Below are 20,898 nucleotides of genomic sequence, written 5' to 3' on the forward strand. Positions count from 1 at the left end.
TAGCATGCTAACCCTAACCCTAACCCTAACCCTAACCCTAAACATTGCAACAGCATGTTGACGTTAGCATTTAGCCCAAAGCATCTAGCAGCCCTGTAATGCTGCACTAAAATGTTCTTTAAATATACTTGAAAGTCTGCATCCAGGCCTTAAAAACCGTGAAAGTTAAACAATTTGAGAAAAGATGGGGTCTTTTAAGTAAAAGGTTTGGAACCTCAACTTAATAATGCACTTTTTTTTTTTATCATTTAGGTTGTTTCAGCGCTATGGTGATGTAAAGATGCTGCCTAAGGAAGTGTAGAAATGGATGACACAAGAAAACAGCAAGACATCTTTGAAAGCCATATTTACTAATCTATGGTTTAGGAATTATGTGTTGCGGCTTTTTGTGTGGGAGCATCTCCACATGACAGAGGAAACATCATGATCTTATAAGCCTCAAGTGTTTAAGGCTTGTTAAAAGACTATCCACCATGTTTAAACGGTGGCTTTTGGCCCTGGTGGCCCGGCTCGGCCTCATTGTGCTGGGCCTCTGCTGCTGTCTGTTCCTGTTCTACCTCCTTGCCTGTAAGCCTGTGTCTCACAGCAGCCAGCAACATCTGCATTGGTCTGCAGGAGCCACCAGTAAGGAGGGATACATGGCTTTGTTGCAGGAAAGAGAGGACTCTCACAGACATTACATCAACAGCCTGACCAAGCAGATAGCCCAGCTGAAGGATGCTCTGCAGGAAAGGATGCAGCAACTTCAGGAGTCCCTGGAAAAGGCTAAAACAAGAGGGATACTACCTCAGGGACTGGAGAGTTTGCACAAAACCCCAACACAGATCGACATGAAGGTAGGAATAATGGAGGAATGTAATCTGATGAGATACATGGAGTGTGGTGTTATATGGAGCAGTAAATCTAATGTCATGTTCTTCAGGAGTTCCTACGCTCCCAGCTGAGCCAGGCCGAGGTGAACTCAGGTGTGAAGCTTCCCAGCGAGTATGCAGTGATTCCTTTCGACACTTTCACTCTGAGGAGGTGAGTTGGGCACTCGTTCCTCGGTGAGGACTACAGTAGAGCTGCCAAAGCTTTGAAGACAACTTATATTGTCAGGTCTTACCTCATGCCTCTTGATTTGTGTTGTTGTGTCACTCAGGGTGTACCAGCTCGAAACGGGGTTGACAAGACACCCAGAGGAGAGGCCTGTGAGGAAAGATCGCAGGGACGAGCTCATAAGTACGCTGGAGACAGCTCTGCACGTCCTGAACGGGCCTCAGCAACGCGCAGACAACACAAGGCGGAAGCACACATACTCCCCTGCAGACTTCATTGAGGGTGAGGAATATCATTCAGGGTTAGGGATAAATACAAAAATTATGATTTGTATACCAATGAATCACCTAGAGTTTGATTGAATTTGTGTGGAAAACTTGCATGCCTCCAAGGTTTTTAAGGAATTGAGGTAAACTGGGCCCCCATTTATCAAGATGTGCACAGGCGGGCTACTTGCCTGCACAAATATTGTATACAACCTTTTTACAATTTTTATATAGTGAGGTTTTACTGCAACTTCGCAAGTTGGGTCTCAGTTTTTTGAGATATGTCATTCACCAAAGAACCATGCAAGAAACACAGTGTTCTTGACAATTTAAGGGTCAAAGGAGGTGATTAATTGATGTAAAAACCTTTGCTCCTTTTATAATATCTTTAAAATATTAATATTGCTTTGTTTTCCACAAGCTCCCTAACATTAGTTTGAATTTTTCCTGTGAAGACCTTTGTCAATTGGTACTAATACAGTATATACACTTATGCTATAGGGAGAATGAGACAAAGCAATGAGGGAGTTTGTGAGTGTCTTGAGTTTTTTTATGCCAATAATGGGAAAACGCAGTGTCCGTAATACTGCCATTTTCATCAGAATTATAAATAAAATCAAACTGTCTGTCTGTCACAGGGTTGACCCGTACTGAGCGGGACAGAGGAACTGTTTATGAGCTGATGTTTAAAGGCTACGGCCCGAAGGACTTCACACAGCTCATCCTCTTCAGGCCGTTTGGTCCCGTGCTGAAGGTGAAGAGCGAGAGCGTGAACACGCGCAGCACGCTCATCAACATCATTGTACCTCTGTCCAAGAGGCCGGAGGCATTCAGGCAATTCATCAACAACTTCAGGTAAATTACCACACTGCAACAGGACATTATTGATCTCACTTAAAAAGAGTAGATTTGGCAGTGCCTAAAGTGAATATTTGGTGTAGAAATGACATAAAGACTCCTCTTCACTTCATCTAAAACAATTTCTCTGGATGAAGTAGTACAGAACACATATTAATTGTATGTTTTGTGTTCTGTTTTTGTACAGAGAAGTATGCATCCACAAGGACAGCAGGGTTCATCTGACTGTGGTCTACTTTGGTCGAGATCAGATAGATCAGGTGAAGGCAGTGCTGGATCAGACCACCAGGTATTTAGCCTTTTCACAGTCAAATCATCAACCTTTCACATTGGCTTTGAGTTGAAGCAAATGTGTTTCAATTCCTAAACAAGTCATCATTCAACCTTCATCAATTGTAATTCTGTTTACATTTTGTAACAGTAAAGAAGTATATTAAAGTTACAGAAATATTGGTTCACCGTATAGCCCAGTTGGTAAAGCTGCCGTCCATGGGGCTGTTGCCATGCGGTGGAACTGGGTTTGAATCCAGCCTGGGACCATTCTCCGAGTATCTCCCCCTTTCAACGCTGTTGCTTAATTAAAGGCACTGGTTGCCCCAAAAACAATTACAGAAATATTTAATGCTGTGCAACTTTGTTGCATACTAAACAAACATACTAAAGCAGAATGATCAGGTCTATATATTTTCTGCAAGACTCTTTTCAAGTCGGTCTCCTCTTCTCTACTCTTAGAATTCACGGCCACAAATGTATCTTGAAAACTGATCGAAGTTGGGAACGAGTGAGGAGCAAAATACCATTAATCTTCTATGAGCCAACAAACATTTTGATTCATGAATTAATGTTTTAAATGCATTGTCTCAGTAAACACAGATTAAAAAAAAAAAAGGTTTTCTCTCCCTCAGAGAAACTCGGTTCAGGGGCTTCACTTTGATCCAGCTGAATGAAGAGTTTTCTCGCGGTCGAGGGTTAGATGTGGGCGCCCGGGCGTGGAGGCGCAGCCAGAACGCTCTGCTCTTCTTCTGTGATGTTGACATCCACTTCACCGCTGACTTCTTAACTTCTTGTCGTCTCAATGCAGAACCTGGTGAGAGAAAGGATGATTAACTCTGAGCTTTTCAACATTTAAATTCAGCACAACTTGCTTAGATTTTATCCAGACTTGATACATACTATAATGAATAGGATATAAAGGGAATAGCATTTTTTTTGGCATTATTGGGCAGAACATCCACAATAACATTCTTCTGGGGGGGAAAAAACACTTAAATGTTTGAATGAATTTGAAATTATATTCCTTAATTTTCTAAGCACCTCCTACCAGGTCAGCACACTCTCAGACAATACAGTAACTTGGAAGAATAATCATTAGTTCAAAAAATCCTTGTGATTGTGATCCCAAAGCTGTAATATAATGTTTTTTTATGAAGTTCTATCCTGTTATCTCTGCAAAATGGTGGGCCTTGGGAAGAATTGGGAGAGAAAGAACTATAAAATATGAAATATCGCCTGTTACAGCCCTATTGTCACCATCTGTTACAATGCATTAAATTGAGGGGTGTTTTTAATAGTTAACTCTGATTAGACTTCTGCTTGGGTTGAGGTCGGGCAAAGCGACATTATGCTAAAAGTTATATCAGGTCATGAATGGATGGGCTCCAAAAAGCAGAACTGCAGAGTGCCGATTTGAGCCTTTTACTGTAAATAAATAGGTCTCCAACAAAAAACTGCATTACATGCCTTTTGCTGACTTGAATAATGGCTCTTTGCCTGAGTTGTTTTCTGGCAGCTTTATAAATAATAAGGACAAATAAGCACATACTTCCCATGGTTTGTTTTGGCTGACACCAATTGTAAATAGATTGTTCTGTCTCTGCCAACAAAATGTGAAAGGATGAAATAACATTCTCCCACAGACTCTCTGACACCTCCTGCTGTTTGATTATCAGCTCACAGAGACTGAATGTCACATCTGCTGCCTCATATGCTGCCTGAACATGTGTACTGTTTCTAATTGCTTTTGTCTCCAGGTAAGAGAGTGTACTATCCAGTACTCTTCAGCCAGTACAACCCGTCTATTATATACAGTAATCAGAGTGCTTTACCCACAGTTCAACAACAACTGGTAGGTAAAAAATATAATCAGGTACATTTACTCCATTGTATAGGAATACATTGTCAAGTCTGCCTCTGATTTGGATTTATTTTTCAGGTGATAAAAAAGGAAACTGGATTCTGGAGAGACTTTGGGTTTGGCATGACATGCCAGTACAGGTCTGATTTCCTCAACATAGGTAATACATATTCTGCCATAAAGTAAAACTTGTTTACTATTATCCCTAAAGTTATGTTCTGTAAGACCAAATACAATTAACTTTGTATTTTTGTACAGTATTCCACTATTTTCTGTTAATAGATGATATGGTCTTTTAAGTGATTCCCTAATGCTGCCAAGGTTAGGTTACATTGTTTATGTGTTGTTGGTTTTTTTTTTACCACCAAGAATCTTTCCCTAACTGAGAAAAAAAAGCTCTTTAAATCCCTGATGTCTTTTAAGTTAGGCATTTGAATTATCTCTCTTCTATCCTTTTTATGATCAGTTACATTCAAATGAGGTTAAACTTGAATTAGGTAACAAGATCCTCCTTGAATGCTGTTTTATTTTATTTTTTAAAGATATTTTTGAGGGTATTTTATTTTTGAGATATTTTAATGGGATAGGACAGTGGAGAGTGACAGGAAAGCGGGAGAGAGAGAGTCGGGGTGGGATCCGGAAACGACCACGGGTCGGGAATCGAACCCGGGTCGCGTACGGTGCAGGTGCCCCTGCCAGTTGCCATGAAGTTGCTTGCCTTCCCTGATTTCCTGAGTCTCACTTGCCCCTTTTCCACCAAACCGGATCCGGTTCAAGATCCTATCTTTTGCTTTCAAATTCAATGTCTGACTGTCACACGAGCAGCTGATGCATACCCCCTCCCCATAAGTGAATGTGTTTCAGTATAAATTGACTATGTTTGGCATCACAACGCTGTCATGAAAGTTTCTCTAGCATTAGATAGCTGATGTTAGCATAGCAAGCGAGGCTACTCTGACTAGCTTCACTACTCTGTTATCCTATTGTGGCAGAAGACGTTTTCTACAGGCATATTTTACTGGTGTAGTTTTCGTTATGATTTTACTTCTGATGGCAACCTGTGGGGACGGATTAAGAGTCACTGGGCCCCGGGGCCTGTGACGACGAGAAAAGCCCCCCCCCCCCCAAAAAAAAAAGATGCACCACGCTAACTTCACCCTCAAGCGCAAATCAGCGGTGTTAAAGGTTGCGCTAAAAGCACAGTCAAATATTATTCACGTGTATCTTGAGGATTTACAACAAGTCAAAGAACACACATAAGCACATTAGTCAAAAATAAGCAGGCGCAATGCAAGGGGCCCAAACCCCTACATCACACAGATCACATCACTCATAAGAAAACTGCTTGAAATCATGCATCGTCATCAACGCTTGACAATATTCCAACCTTCGAAAGGGGGGCCAGCTTGCAAAAGGTTGGGAACCCCTGCTTTATGGGATATCCTACCCCATTCTAACTGATTTAAGGGCCCTTTTCCGATATTAGGGATGAATAACATTGATAAGCTGTGGTTCAGGAGCACTATATGACCTATCATATGCCATTCTATTTAATTTGGGGGGGGGGGTTTAAGGTATGAGGGATTAATTAATTACACAACCCGTGGCATATGATTGGGGGGCCCTATTGAGATATATAACATAATGTAATATGGCTTATGGCTTCAGGGCCCCTTTAATTGTATTATGTTGTAGAGACAATATTGAAATGGTAGTGCAGAGGCTTGGGCTCCTGGGCCTGGGCCCGGTAGGCCGGTGCAGTAATCCATCCTTGCCTGTGTAGGTATTGATTCTATCCGATAGCTGCAATAGTACAAAACAACAGGAAAGCGTCTGCCTGCTCTTCACAATGATCAAAAACAGTGAACTGGTGGTGATTAAAGAAAGATAAAAAAATAAACAGAATCACACTGAGCCTGGTTAGTATTGCCTGACTTTATAAAGTGTGTGGTTGCGTTCTAGTCTTGCTCAGCGATACTGCTTGTTACAACTTGTACTCGCTGTACTCGCCATGAACTGTTATTGCTCAGGTTAATCTCCACCCTCCGAAGTAAGCGTGATGTATTGGTTCGTATTGGATCTTGGATCTGGCCGGGCAGCCGAGTGGGGCCAGAAAGATCCGGGTTTTCGGCGCTTAAAGCCGCCGCTGCGGTGGAAACACGAAAAACCAGATCTTAATTGGCTCCAGCTCCGGCTCCAGTTCGGGCTCCGGGTTGATGGAAAAACGGCCACTGTCTCATGGCACATTTCTAAAGTTCTCTACTTCTTGCAGGTGGTTTTGACCGCAGTATCAAAGGCTGGGGGTTGGAGGACGTGCACCTTTACAGGAAGTACCTCCACAGTAAGCTAATGGTGATTCGCTCTCCATCCCACGGCCTTTTCCACTTGTGGCACGAGAAGAACTGTGCGGATGAGCTTCCTCCAGACAAATACAAAATGTGTATGCAGACCAAAGCCATAAACGAGGCCTCGCATGGCCAGCTCGGGGAGCTTCTTTTCAAACCAGACATTGAAGCTCATTTGGGCTCCCACAAGCAGAAAAACAGAGGAACATGATATGGACAAAATAAAAGGGCTATGATATTTTTTGTTATCACGGTTTAGTGTGTTCTTGTTTCATGATAATTTATTACTAACAATATTTTTACTGTGATTATTGTTCTCCACATTGACACATAAACTTTTGCAAACAATGACTGATACATGTTGTTAGAATAAAAGAATGTGATCTATTTGCATACTGCTTGGGTGGAGTTCATTGCAATAACAGGTTTTTCCGAGGGCTTGTTCCAAGGAGGAGCACAGTGCATTTGCATCTCAAATGTGTTTTCTCATATTCCCAATTCCACTCCTCCTGTTTGTCAGTTTTTTAGGCCTACGCTGCTTTGAAACTTTACACACCAGTATAAATAACCAGATATTATTATGGCTCACACTCATCTGAACCACCCCCATGCATTCCTGCCTGCTGACGCTATTTATCAGATGTCATTATCTGGTTTTCATTTCCCTTTGAATTTTCAAAGCAAAATACGGCGCCAGTTGCCTTTTAGTTGTTGCAATGCATATGAGGCCTGACTTTTTCTGAACCCTCTGTTCTCTTGTTTCATTATTTGTGCTGCTAATGATGCTAGATAAGAAAACGTATCACAGACACAAAAAAGTAAACTGGAATAGTTTGTGTGTGTTTTGTGCTTACCTTACAGAGGATATTCCCAAATTCTGTCTGCCATGCTACTCTGAAACATAACCAGCACAGTTTATATCCACTGCTAACATAGGGGTTACATCATCAATATCTTAAATTGTAGATTTGTTTTATTTATTTTTTACATATTATGTTTTATTACTATCCCAGGCAACTGGATAAGCTAGATTCAAGATGTGTGTCTGAAATGCAATCCCAACATAAGTATCAAAACAGACATTTGACATAAAGTGGATCAAATGTGTTGCACTGTTAGTGTTCTTTTGTATGTAGGCGGAACGTGGGACTAAAGGCAAGATGCCATCTACATTGCAAAAGAGACAAGATGGGAATCATTTCACGGTTATCCCACATCTAATTTATGTGGTGCATTTAGAGGTGACAGTTGACGTTCTTCTATTAATAGTAAAACGGAAGTCACCTCATTACATCGGGCAGAGAGAGGAGGAGCAACTCTGTATCGGCCGACAGCTGCGTAGCGTCGACGCTGGCACGCGATAGGTCCGAAACTCCTATTACCGCTTCCCTGTCCTGTGCTGCATTCAGGTACAAAGCTGAAATGTCACACTACATCTGTGCAACGATATAAAAATCTCCCAATACGATTAGTTTATTCACAAGAGACCAGACATTAAACAGTAGCTAGTATATTTGTACTGCAGTTCAGTCCAATTTATAAGCACTTGTGGGTCAACTTCATTTAATATTCCCAATTGATGATAGTCTACTAACATAATGAGCAGGCTACTTCTCCTTTCTGTGATTATTTTTTGCATTCAGAGATTTAATATGAAACAAAGTATTTGTATTACCCTTGTATTGCTACTACATCTAAGTATTCTTTGTTATTATTATTATTCGTACAAAAAATGCCAACCAGGAGAATTCCTCGGAGTGTAATTTCAATTTATGTCAACTATTAGAGAAACATTTATAGAATTGAAACACAAAGGTTTTACACATTGAAATACATTGCAGCCAAACAAATAAAAATAATGAATCACCAACAGCATGGCTGAGCCCCTGATCCTCACATCCCATCATTTCCCTCATCCTCATGAATTGTTATCTAGTTATTACACATTTCATTGTTGTTGTTTTTTGCGTGTGTATTTGTGTGTGCGTGCTGTTTTACGACATCGGTGTCTTTTGTAGCGACATTAGTAAACTTGTATTCATTATTGTGAAAAAAAATGCACTTCTATCAACAAACTCTCCGCCCACTTAACGTCACAACAAACCAGCTCAGAGTTTTCCGGGTGCACATGAAGGCAGCATTAATCTCAGATGTAGAGCCGCTTTTATTGCTGCTCCCTCCCAGGCAGTGTCTCTGTGGACAGGAAGGTGTAATGAGTTGAAGAAATCGCTGTGTATTATCGTGATGTGTGAGCATTTCGGAGGGTGAGCAGCTCATCGTGCTGTGTGTGGTGGTTTTAGATTAGATCTAGACTTTAGATCTGTGATTGTTATATACTTTTTAATTCCCCTGTAGTTTTAGCTCTTCGGACAGTCAAACAGGAGTTTCGTGGTAGCACAATGACACTTTTATAATTTTGTACTGGAGCAGCGAGAAATGTGCGGCAGAAAGGTTGCGTCTAGTGTCGTCTAAAAGCATCTGGAAGAGTCGGGAGCGGACCTTTTTTACAGAAGCGAAGAGCAACACAAGGAGACGCAACATGTTTGAAGGAGCAACTATCCCTCTCATCGGGATGGACATTACCTGTCTGATCCTCGGTATGTAAATCTAACCTACCCCGTCTGTTAAACCGGTAGCGTACTTTAATCCGTTGAATTATCAGGAAATGCTGTTCGTTGTAAAGTGGAGTTTTTACTCCAGCTACTATTTTGAAATTCTACAGAGAACATGTTTAAGCAAATCCATTGATTTACATACACGTCTAGTAGACACACACTGAGACCTGAGGTTTTAAGGAAGCAGGCAGGAAGATGGAAAAAAAGGCAACAAAGTCCCACCCTGTGTGTTTTTCCCAAAGCAAAGCTATGTTTTTAGCTCAGTGTGTTTAATGTAATCATAGCGCAGAGACAAACTGCAGGGCTACTAAATTTCACTGACAAAGCTGCAAAAAAAAGAGACATTAAAACACTTTTTTTGTCTGTTGATATACCGTATGTAGGTGATAAAGATAGAAGTTCAGACACATACGCGCGCACACACACACACACACACACACACACACACACACACACACACACACACACACACACACACCCACACAATCTTTCCTATGATTCGTTTAAACACAGAGACTTTGCTTAGTCAGTGTCCTCTGTGCTGCTGACTGTGCACCAATCATCCCATTTAGTTTTGGAGCTGGCAGCAACAATCAAACTGCATGTGTCATGTCTTCCATCCATAGACTTAATCTATTTCTAGATAGATAGAAGTAGATAGATAGTTATTTCTAAGTTCTTTATTATGTTTTATAAACTATATGATCTATAAGTGAAATATGCATGTGAAAAGAGGAAAGTACAAAAACACCACAATATAGAAAAGTAAAAGTTGTGCTTTCAAAATTACTTTAATATTACTTCTAGTTAGTTTCTAAAGCCAAACAGATACATCCAATATGCATCCCCTTATTTGTTGCCTACTATGTATATAATACCACTGGTTAATTACTACTAATGTGTCAGTAGTATGCAACGTCTTACTTTTGAATATGGTCAAATATTTTTCTACTACTATATATAATTTCTCTCTCAAATGAAGGTGGTGGATTAAATCACAGCAAGTCAAAGCGTGTTCATCTTATCCTGGTGTTTTTTCAGGAACGGTTAGTGGTGTAATGAGTGTCTTTCCTAACATCATTTTTGCAATGTTTCTCTGTAGTCATTGGAGGCCTCAAGCGGTGTAATTTGTCCAACCAGAGTGATTTTCCTTTCTTGCAGCTAAATGAGAGCTGCAACAATCATTAGCACGAAGGGAAATTCCTGTGCCTCTCCATCACATTTCCTGCATTTAAATCTTAAATTGTTAGCATTTCTTAATGGTGGTGGCTCATGTGTCATGCCTCTGAGTCACAGGAGTTCTCTCTGCTTGTAAATTTGGATGCTTTGAGATGTTAAAAGCTGACAATGAGGTAGAATTGTTATTCACTATCTGCCTCCTTTATTTTCACAGTTGGCCTTCCATTTTTTATCCTGACCCCTCTACACAACCCTTTTAAAAGAGGTTTCTTCTGTAACGATGAATCCATCAGATACCCCATCAAAGAGGAGACCATATCCTACCAACTGCTGGGAGGAGTCATGATCCCCTTCACTCTTATCGTGGTAAGAAAACAGACAGAGTCTTCCTTAAGATCTCTGATCTGAAATCTCAATTGTTAAGCTAAGCCTTTGTTTGCATTTTTTCTGCAGATCATCTGTGGCGAGTGCCTTTCTGTTTACATGTCCCGCATCAAGAACCGTTCTTTGGGGACTAAGTATGTGGCGTCTGTGTACAAAGCTGTTGGGAGCTACATATTTGGAGCTGCTGCTAGTCAATCTGTGACAGACATCGCAAAGTACTCCATCGGTCGTCTTCGGCCAAACTTCCTGGCTGTGTGCAAACCGACCTGGAATAACATTGACTGCAAAGCTGGGGGATACATCGAGAACTTCACCTGCACTGGAGAAAAGTTTCTGGTAGATGAAGCCAGGTAATGTAAACAAAGAGTATACAATTGTTTTTCCGTAAAGTCACAGTAGCCTTCTTGAAACTAGTAAACCTAATTTGATATGTACACTTATAAGAGGTCCCCCTTAATCCTCTTCTACATTTGTATTATTGCAGTAAAATGACAGTTTTGATCATTATTATTATTAATGAATGAAAAGTCACCTGATTATTGCGAAGTTGCGTAATTTCATTTAGTTTCTCTTCTGTTTTCTTTTTGTAGACTGTCCTTCTTCTCAGGTCATTCATCCTTCTCTATGTACTGCATGCTGTTCCTTGTAGTAAGTACATCTATTCTACTTTAAAAAACATTTATGAAAATGAAATGTGACTTAAATTTCAGTGCTGCAAATGCTAAAAATAATGTTAACAGCAGTAAACAACTTGGGCTACATAATTCTCTTCAGAAAATGCATTAGGTACCAACACCTTTGTAAATATGGGTTTGGCCATGTAAGACCGAATGCCTACTGTAGGTGGGACCCCACACCTTTAAATACATTTTTTTAAAATGTATTGTGTGTGTTCTGTAGCTGTATGTTCAAGCCAGACTGAGGTCAGAATGGTCGAGGCTTCTGCGTCCAACTATCCAATTCTTCCTGATTGCCACTGCTGTGTATGTGGGTCTGTCCCGGGTGTCTGACTACAAACATCACTGGAGTGATGTGTTCACTGGCCTCCTGCAAGGAGGGGTAGTGGCTATTCTCACAGTAAGTATTATCCAACTATCACATTATACAATTGAAAACATTGTGTTGGGTAATTGGGAAAGCACATTTAGAAAAAGCGTGTTGGCCATGTATGCATTCAAAAAGAGGTTCATGGTTGGAGCTTGCCCTTTTTTTGCTTTTGTTTTCCCTTTACGTTATATAAATCATCTTATAAAACAGTGTATAACAGTGTCCTATACTATAAATACTATGTTAGCTTGTTCCAACTGTTTTTGAAGCCATAGGATGGTTACACTGAAATCTTTAAGCCAAAGACTTTATGATTTGTATAGGCTCACCATTCAAATCAAATGAAGCTTTGAGACTTCCACTAAAAACAATGTTAAAACAGCTATAATACAATACCACAAGATGTCCGATCTACTTTAATTATGTCATATATTTTCATAGTGCAATTGCAACAAAAGCAATAACAGGAGAATGAGTTTTAATCATGTTGCATGTTTTCTGCAGGTGGTCTGTGTGTCTAATTTCTTTGAACAGCCAGTTGACCCGGTGGTGTCACAGGAGGAAGAAGCCACACACACCAATTTACAGGAAAATCCTCTTAATGGAAACCACTATGGCAGCACTGAGTGACCCTGAGGCCTCAAAAGACAATACTCTCTGTGGCCTTTATCCCTTTAAATGATCATTGAGGGCCTAAAATCGATTAGTGAACTGCAAGCGTTTTATATTCACTGCTGGTTTCTGTGCGTTTCACAAACAAAGTTTATCTGTGGAGCCCACACTGCAGGCTTTAGCTGCTTCTTTCACAACACAACAGAAGACAGGCTTTGCACTTAACTAAAAGTAACAAACCTTCTGCCAAGGTTTCGGGTAAATCCAACTTAAAACAGTTGAATGACAAAACAAAATACAGCATGTTGGGTTTATTTTAGAGAAGGTGGCTTTTTACAGTGTGAGCTTGTATGAAATGTGGTTTCTAGTGTATATTGGTCTGATGTTGCCATCATGAATGAATGAAATTCTTTTTGCCCAGAATATAATGAGTGTCTGTGTGAGCTCTGCAAGCAGGCTTGTAGAGGTTCTGGCACGTGTGAACAAGAAAACCTGGGCTGTCAACTTCAGGAACTGCAAATGGAGACTGGAGTCAGAAATAATATATATTTTATGATGGTTTTGGCCTTAGTGAGATTGCTGCTACCTGCTGTCATGTCCCTTCCCTGATGTTGTTTCATGTTGAAAATGTTTTTTAAAGTTTGTGTGAAGATTTTGTATTTTATTCTCCTCATAGAAGCTTCAAACTGTTTTGTTAAAAGCAGAAGAGGGGAAAATGTTTGAAAAAATAAAGACAGCTCTGTTTTGCTAATTTGTAAGGCAAAAAAAGATGACTGTTTGTTGTGTCTGTATAAGAGCAAATAATATATAATGCAAGTGCCTTGGACAATGTAAAGCTGCTGACTTTAAGCATGGCCTTACTTGCTATAGCAGAATGGCTGTTTTTTCCCCCCAATAACTGCAGTGAAAGACAGCAATAAATAAAACTGATTCTTTAACCAAATGAAGAAATGAAAGGAACAAAACATTGCTTTGGCAGGGCTGTGTAGACAGACCATAGAAACCACATGCATGCAAATGTACGTCTTCTGTTGCCATGAAAAAACAAAAACTAAATCTTGTTTGTTTTCCCAGTGGTATCATGTATAGGAGTTTAAGTAATACATACTCTCCTGCTAATGTCTGAGTTGAAGATCTGCTTTAGAGTTTAAATCCCAACAGTACACACAGTAGCACATAGTGAAAGCCATAAACACACACTCATGAATGTCAGCTTAAGTCTATAGGCTGATTATGTTTCAGCAGGGCAGTTGAGATTCTTCTGCTCTCTGTGTGTGTACATGCAGAGCCTTGCATTGAGATGAGCACATTTCCAAAACAGGTTGACAGAATACAGTATAGTAACTAAAACTGGATTCACAAGTTGATAGAATAGTAGCTCTATATTAAGCTATGATGCCTGATGAAGTATTACCACTGAATCAGCATTAAAACTGTATTCATGTCATATCAGTTCTCAAAATGAGTAACTAAATTACAAATCAACCATGACCACACAACTATCATAGTGCAGTAGCGACAGGGTGTACTACAACAATAATATTAGTAGATATAATATCAGACCAAATAGGCTTTGTTGTTTCGTGTTGTCTTCCTAGTTCAGTTCCTGATAAAGCTTCAGTTATTCTAAACTGTCCACTCAGTAATAATGACAGGCATAAACCTCAGCATGTCATTTTTAAGAATGTGTGGTTATAGGATTTTCCCTCCAAGACTTACCATTGTTTCCTTCTGTTGACTATACACTTGTGACCCTATTGAGATAATTAGATTTAAAGGACAGACAGCACTACTGTTGTTAGGCTTCTATGTAGGTTATATGAATAGATGTGCAACACATACAAAGAAGTGAGAAGTGATGTTGAAAAACATTTTTGCCAGTTTATTATGCAATATAGCCCTAGGACGGCATTAGAAGACTTCTGCTTATATCTTTAAGATTTTTTCATGGGTACTGGATCCCTGACTTTAAATCCGCTTGTCTACTGAAAATGCTCATGTTGATGTAGATAATTCCCACCTCCTCCATGTCTAAAATGTGACCGTACATGTTGTCTGTGCGTCCACAGAGCTCTCCTTTGTTGTCACGCTGACCTTGACAATAGTCTTTATTGAAAGCAGCCCTATTCACTCTAACATATCACATGTCTCACTTTATCTTGCCAGGCAGTGATGCCATTGGAGAAACAAGCCACTCGTAATGCTCACTGCACTAATAGTCTTTAAAGGACTGGCACTGACACATTATAAATTGATTTTCCTCCTAAATAGACTTACTTTATTCCAAACACTTACTTTGCCAGCCCAATTCTCTTGAGATAATGAATAATGAAATATGCCCATACTACAGGATCCTATGAACATATCAATGGTTAAAAAAAGAAGACAAAGAGCATATCTTATATTTGACCGCACCTCATCCCTCATGAGAAATGTCCATTGAAAGTGATTATATATATATTTTTTTATCATTGGCAACCAGTTCATTTTTGATATTTAACAAAACTTAAAAGGTTTCTCATTTTATCTGAGAATTGGTACAGTGGTGAATTAAAACATTTTTTATTAAAAAGGTGTTAAACTTACTCTAGTAGAAAGTAGAATAATTTTCTACAGCCTTTGTAGCAAAAGGAGCATTTATTACAGATTCATTTTAACTATATTATTTCATGTCAATATAGTAGGACATTAAAGGAGCGAGTAAGGGATAGAAAAGTGACTAAATGGCTTTGTTACATCCTCCTGCTGTGATATGTGATCAATTGATGAAAGTTGCTAAAATTAACATTGTTTAAAAAATAATTTTAAAAAAAACTAGGCAAATGCAGTCGACCCTGTTATTCATGCTAATAATCTTTGGTAAGGGCCAGAAACTATTGTTGCTATAGGTTAGCTCAGTCTACTTTGTGGCATTTACAGCCACCTAATGGTGAAGATAAAGAAAGCAGAAAAATCTATTCTCACTGTAGTGACTTTAAAAGTAGTTGTTGGGAGGACGGTCTCACAAGATTTCACACAGGACAGATTTGATGTGTGACAGAGTCACTGAATTTATTACCATAGTAACAAACATTTCACCCACAGTTGAGAACTGGGCTTACAGTCCTCTCCTCCTCTGAAAACAATGAGGAGCAAAACAAACACTTGTCAAGTCTAAACACTCATTTGCCCAGTTAAATATTATGCTCTTATAAACAACTTGTTACAGTAAAGAGAATTCAATATGATGGTATGTGAATAGTTATGCATGTTACCTTATATTTTGGTACACTAAAAACAAATCAGATAACACATTGACGTGTTGAAATATTGTATTACTCTTCTGCCACTTGTCGAATCTGTCCACAGGAATCTGACCTACACTTACTGCAGTTAAGCGCACAATCAGAAGAATTTTACACCTCAGTGGGGTTGTAAAATTTTATTTGGAGAAATCTGTACATGGAGGTTTTGGCCTTCAGTGTGTTCACATATATAAGCGAAGTGGGGACACAGACAGGTAGCTCACTGAAGATAATGAGAAGTGCTATCCTTTACTCAAAACTGGACAGGAAGTTCAGCACAACCTGCTTCAGTTTAGTGTCTGATGCTTCTGAGATCTGGCCGTCAGCCCTGAAACATACAACAAATCACATGAAAAATCTTTCTTTTAAAAAAAATTGTATTTGTTCAAAATGATTGGCTTTGAAATGTCTTACTTGATTGCACTGAGCAGCTCCTGTTGCTGGCTGAGGATGTGCTGCAGGAAAGCCTTCTCGAACCTTGTGATCTTGCTGGGCTCCATTTTGTCCAGGTATCCTCTGACACCAGCGTAGATGACTGTGACCTGCTCCTCAATGGCCATGGGAGCTGGAGCAAGTGGAGACAGTTTATTTATGCATTTTGAAAACACATACCAGTGCAGCATTTCTTGTATACTTTTTGGAAAGCAGAAATTCTAAAAAAAAGACGTCGATACTCACAGTACTGTCCCTGCTTGAGCAATTCAGTGAGCCTGACACCCCTGTTCAGGAGCTGCTGTGTGGCAGCGTCGAGGTCAGAGCCAAACTGGGCGAAAGCAGCCACCTCACGGTACTGAGCCAGCTCCAGCTTCATGGTACCGGCCACCTATAGGGAAGAAATACGATTATCTATAAAGCAGGAGATTGTAGCCTCAAGTGGATGAAATGCAAGAATTGTTTTTATAAAACTAAACAGGAAATGGAGGACATGATAACACAATGTCTGAATTTAAAACTAAAATCCAGATGTTACCTGCTTCATGGCTTTAGTCTGGGCAGCAGAGCCTACTCTGGACACAGACAGACCGACGTTGATAGCTGGGCGGATACCCTTGTAGAAAAGCTCAGTCTCCAAGAAGATCTACAAATAACAGATAAGGATATTATAATTTAAGAGCATTGTTATGAAGAATGTTGGCAAATGCCCAACCGAAACATGAATGACAGTTTTAGACAAACCTGTCCGTCTGTGATGGAGATGACGTTGGTGGGGATATAGGCAGACACGTCGCCAGCCTGGGTCTCAATGACGGGCAGGGCAGTGAGGGAGCCACCACCGAAGTTGTCGTTCATCTTGGCAGCTCTCTCCAGCAGACGGGAGTGAAGGTAGAACACATCACCAGGGTAAGCCTCACGACCGGGAGGACGACGCAGCAGAAGAGACATCTGACGGTAGGCAACAGCCTGAGAGGAGGGGGAGAAAATGTTTTACCAAGACAGCACTTCTGAATACAGCCTCAATGTATTTATTAATGTTGATGATGGATCATTTTTCAAAACGTTAATAACTAATCATGAGCAGGCTTAGAAAACAAAAAATATCAAAATGCTTTAATTTTAGCTTTACACAATCTGACTCTTTTCTTCCTCTGTCCTCACCTGCTTGGACAGATCATCATAGATGATCAGGGCGTGCTTGCCGTTGTCTCTGAAGTACTCTCCCATGGAGCAGCCAGAATATGGGGCCAGGTACTGCAGAGGAGCAGCATCAGAGGCGGTGGCCGAGACCACGATGGTGTACTTCATGGCATCGGCATCAGTCAGCCTCTTCACCAGCTGAGCCACAGTGGACCTCTTCTGTCCGATGGCCACGTAGATGCAGTAAAGCTTCTTCTTCTCGTCAGTTCCCTCGTTGAAGCGCTTCTGGTTGATGATTGTGTCAACAGCAATGGCAGTTTTGCTGAGGAACAGAGATAGGTTTAGAGAGCATTCTCACTGATGTTACATTGAACCCAAGTCATAAACTCCCATTAATCCAGGGAAAAGTTGCAGGCCATATAACAAAAAAGAAATAATTCTCAGTCAAAGTAATTACCCAGTCTGCCTGTCACCAATGATCAGCTCACGCTGGCCTCTGCCAATGGGCACCAGGCTGTCCACAGCCTTGATTCCAGTCTGCATGGGCTCCCTCACAGAGATACGGGGGATGATACCAGGGGCTTTCAGACCCACACGCCTACGGATACTGGAGCCCAGGGGACCCTGCAAAATAACACATTTTTAGAAACACAGTTTTTTGTAAAAACTGTTACTAATTGTATGCACTATTAGTATTAAGATGGCTGCATATATTAAATTCCAAAGTTAGTTATTGAGGGATTTTTTTTTTAAAGATTTGGCTTTTGTTTAATAGATACCAGTAATACATTTCCTCTGTGATTAGAACTTGTACTCTAAGAGAAGTTATATTGACTCAAGTCACCTTTCCATCAATAGCATTTCCCAGAGCATCCACAACACGGCCCAGCAGCTCCTCCCCAACAGGAACATCCACAATGGCACCAGTCCTCTTCACGATGTCACCCTCCTTGATCAGCTTGTCGTTACCGAAGACCACAACACCAACGTTGTCGGGCTCCAAGTTCAGAGACATGCCCTAAGGAAAATATAAATAAATATATTTTACATGTTACCAGAATAATTGTTTTACACTGGTTGCTTAGAGATATATTTAAAAAATAAACAGAGAAAAGCTGATCATTTAGGATCTTTGGGGTTTGGTGGTATGAAACTATGTACTTAAAGAAAAGGTACACAATGTTCTTGTTGTGAATTCAAGATTAAGCACGGTGTGAAAAATATTCTATAAATACAAGTGGCTAGTAATTAATGTAGTTTTTAATTATTGTTTTATAGCACCCTTTTAAAAACACACCTTCAGTCCAGAGGAAAATTCCACCATCTCTTCTGCCTGGACATTTCTCAGCCCGTACACTCTGGCAATACCGTCACCGATGGAGAGCACACGGCCTGTCTCCTCGAGGTCTGCAGAGGTGTCTGCTCCCAAGATCTTCTCCTCCAGGATGGAAGACACCTCGGCTGTGCCTGCGAACAACAAAACATGCAACAAATAAATGTTATTTAACAATTATGCAACAGAGACTTGGATTATCGCAAATATAGTTCATTTAAAAAGATCCATTTTAGACAACAAAAAACATGTCTATACATTCATATCGATGAAAATATATAAACAGCTAAGATTTTGATTGTTGCAAACTAAGTGAAAAGCTTTTTAACATAAAGCTCAAATCAACCACTTGTCAAAAAAAAGTGCTAACACAAAAGGTAACATTACATTGAATGTCAAAATGTGACATAGCTGGGATTTTACTCAGCAATTACTTTTAAACATTACCAAAAGTACCTCCTTTATCTCTTTTAAAAGCAAACTATAAAATCAATGCACGATTAATCATGAGCTTGTTTGTCCAATAACTATAAATCAACATGAAATCTGCTATTTATCATTTCCAAAGTAATGTTAATGCACTGTTATTCTTTACTTCCTGCATGCATATGTGTTTTGTATGTATTGTATAAGCCTACTATGCTAGTGACCTACGTTATCCTAAAGATAAAAAAAAAAGCATCTGTCTATCCTGTTAATATGATAGTTATTAAAAGTAAAGCTCTGTAAACACAGTATTACCAATGACCTTTATAAAGTACCTTTAGGAGCCGACCTAAAGTGTGGAGGCTAAAGTTTCTGTCATGTTGTTTTTAGCTCACCTGTCTTTTGCAGCCATGGTCTGTGTGTGTGGAGGTGGTTGACCCCAACGCAGGCGGCTGGGAGAGCCTTGGAAACCTAATGTAACGACACACAGTTTGGATAAAGCGTTAATTTCAAATACAAGTTCAAATATGCAGAATCGACAGTTCAAATGTGCACTTTAAAAGCGTATCTAGTGCAGGTCTGTGCAGCGGATAGGATATGCGCTGTCAGGCTTCCTGACCTTCAAAGCGTGGCTGAATGAGCCGTTAGCTGGCAGCTAGCATTAGCTTGCGTGCTAACTTAAGCACCGCTTGCTGCAGGACGGGGACTGTCGTTTCACAAGGGCAACTTCAACAAACACATTAAATAAACAATTTTCGAGGCTGGTAACGCAGATTATTACTCAGGAGAGCTTTGTAGCATGTAAAGCCACATTGTTAAATCGATGACAAGTTAGGTAGCGGCCTTAACATTAACATTACCCTTCACGCCCACAGGCTTTACAGCGATATAAGACAAACCTGCAGCAACATCAGATGTGGATTTTTTAGTTAAAATACTTACAAATCCAGACCTTCTGGGCAAGGTCCTGACCAGAGCTGCTGCAACTCTCACGGATAACATTTTGTCCTGTTGCTAATGACCTGTCCTCCACCACTAGCGGCTGCGACCTGGCTGAGTGAATGTAATGGCTGAATGAACTCTTCTTCTATTTATGTGACACTCACGTTACATTTCCTGCGTTATTGCTCTGCTCTGCCTCCCGCCGGCATGGAGAAGGTACTGCTGCAATATTTCTGCCTACAACTTTATGATGAACATGTCCGACTTAAAAAAAACAACCTTATCTTTGTTTGTTAAATAAATACAAAAGACATAGGTAAGTACCTGAGATAGGAGAACTACTCAGATCATTTACTTATATAAATGTAGCAACACCAATGTATACACAGATTATGTCACAAGTTAAAGTACTGCATTTAAAAACTAACACAAGTAAAAAATAAAGTAAACATATAAGCATAAAAACAACATTTAAGTAGCTAACATGTAAAGCTTTCATTTTGTAACTTTGTAAAAGGATTACCTGAGAGGATTAGAATATGCAATGGGGAATAGGTGGGCCAGTAATAAGCTTGACCTATCATATTTTGTCAATATGTACTACCATCATACTTGTAACTTTGCTGAACTGTTTAGACGCATTACAAAGTGATCAGTGATTGTATACAAACTAATAGACAACATAAAACAGTGCCATGACAAATGTGCAAATACTAATGCCTCCACTTAAGTCTATATGCCAGAGGAACATTCAATAGCTGTAATGTAAATGTTGATAACCTTTATACATTAGCATATATGCACATTGTATTTGAATAAATAATATCATTACATTCAAAAGATAAAATGGTTTGTCCTTA

At 39.9% G+C, this 20,898-nt stretch overlaps 2 protein-coding genes across 2 annotated transcripts; one reads left to right on the forward strand and one right to left on the reverse strand.

Annotated features, from left to right (window-relative positions):
- Positions 1 to 473: 473 nt before the first annotated feature.
- On the forward strand, positions 474 to 13,248 carry LOC134873084 (chondroitin sulfate N-acetylgalactosaminyltransferase 1-like). Its single transcript, XM_063896486.1, has 10 exons — positions 474 to 836; positions 923 to 1,023; positions 1,142 to 1,320; positions 1,943 to 2,159; positions 2,350 to 2,451; positions 3,068 to 3,249; positions 4,193 to 4,287; positions 4,375 to 4,456; positions 6,569 to 6,819; positions 12,423 to 13,248. The coding sequence occupies exons 1-10, from the start codon at positions 474 to 476 to the stop codon at positions 12,546 to 12,548; spliced, it is 1,698 nt and encodes a 565-aa protein (XP_063752556.1). The 3' UTR covers positions 12,549 to 13,248.
- A 2,255-nt stretch (positions 13,249 to 15,503) lies between these two features.
- On the reverse strand, positions 15,504 to 20,231 carry LOC134873085 (ATP synthase subunit alpha, mitochondrial-like). The gene is made up of 11 exons (XM_063896487.1): positions 20,039 to 20,231; positions 19,492 to 19,567; positions 18,635 to 18,804; positions 18,182 to 18,355; positions 17,795 to 17,961; positions 17,359 to 17,659; positions 16,939 to 17,163; positions 16,733 to 16,840; positions 16,441 to 16,585; positions 16,177 to 16,327; positions 15,504 to 16,090 (listed from the first exon to the last, which is right to left on the reverse strand). The coding sequence occupies exons 1-11, from the start codon at positions 20,096 to 20,098 to the stop codon at positions 16,012 to 16,014; spliced, it is 1,656 nt and encodes a 551-aa protein (XP_063752557.1). The 5' UTR covers positions 20,099 to 20,231; the 3' UTR covers positions 15,504 to 16,011.
- Between the last annotated feature and the right edge of the window lie 667 nt (positions 20,232 to 20,898).

This window comes from Eleginops maclovinus, chromosome 12, assembly GCF_036324505.1.
Source record: "Eleginops maclovinus isolate JMC-PN-2008 ecotype Puerto Natales chromosome 12, JC_Emac_rtc_rv5, whole genome shotgun sequence".
Classification (NCBI taxonomy): domain Eukaryota; kingdom Metazoa; phylum Chordata; class Actinopteri; order Perciformes; family Eleginopidae; genus Eleginops; species Eleginops maclovinus.

What these genes read in the sequence shown, in the direction of transcription:
- LOC134873085 (XM_063896487.1), bottom strand. Translation starts at nt 20,098, where the DNA reads ATGTTATCCGTGAGAGTTGCAGCAGCTCTGGTCAGGACCTTGCCCAGA. An exon ending in TCTCCATCACAGACGGACAG is followed by an intron (nt 16,841 to 16,938) that starts GTTTGTCTAAAA and finishes TGTTATTTGTAG; the next exon opens with ATCTTCTTGGAGACTGAGCT. An exon ending in AGACTAAAGCCATGAAGCAG is followed by an intron (nt 16,586 to 16,732) that starts GTAACATCTGGA and finishes TCTTCCCTATAG; the next exon opens with GTGGCCGGTACCATGAAGCT.
- LOC134873084 (XM_063896486.1), top strand. Translation starts at nt 474, where the DNA reads ATGTTTAAACGGTGGCTTTTGGCCCTGGTGGCCCGGCTCGGCCTCATT. An exon ending in CAATTCATCAACAACTTCAG is followed by an intron (nt 2,160 to 2,349) that starts GTAAATTACCAC and finishes GTTTTTGTACAG; the next exon opens with AGAAGTATGCATCCACAAGG. An exon ending in GTGCTGGATCAGACCACCAG is followed by an intron (nt 2,452 to 3,067) that starts GTATTTAGCCTT and finishes TCTCTCCCTCAG; the next exon opens with AGAAACTCGGTTCAGGGGCT.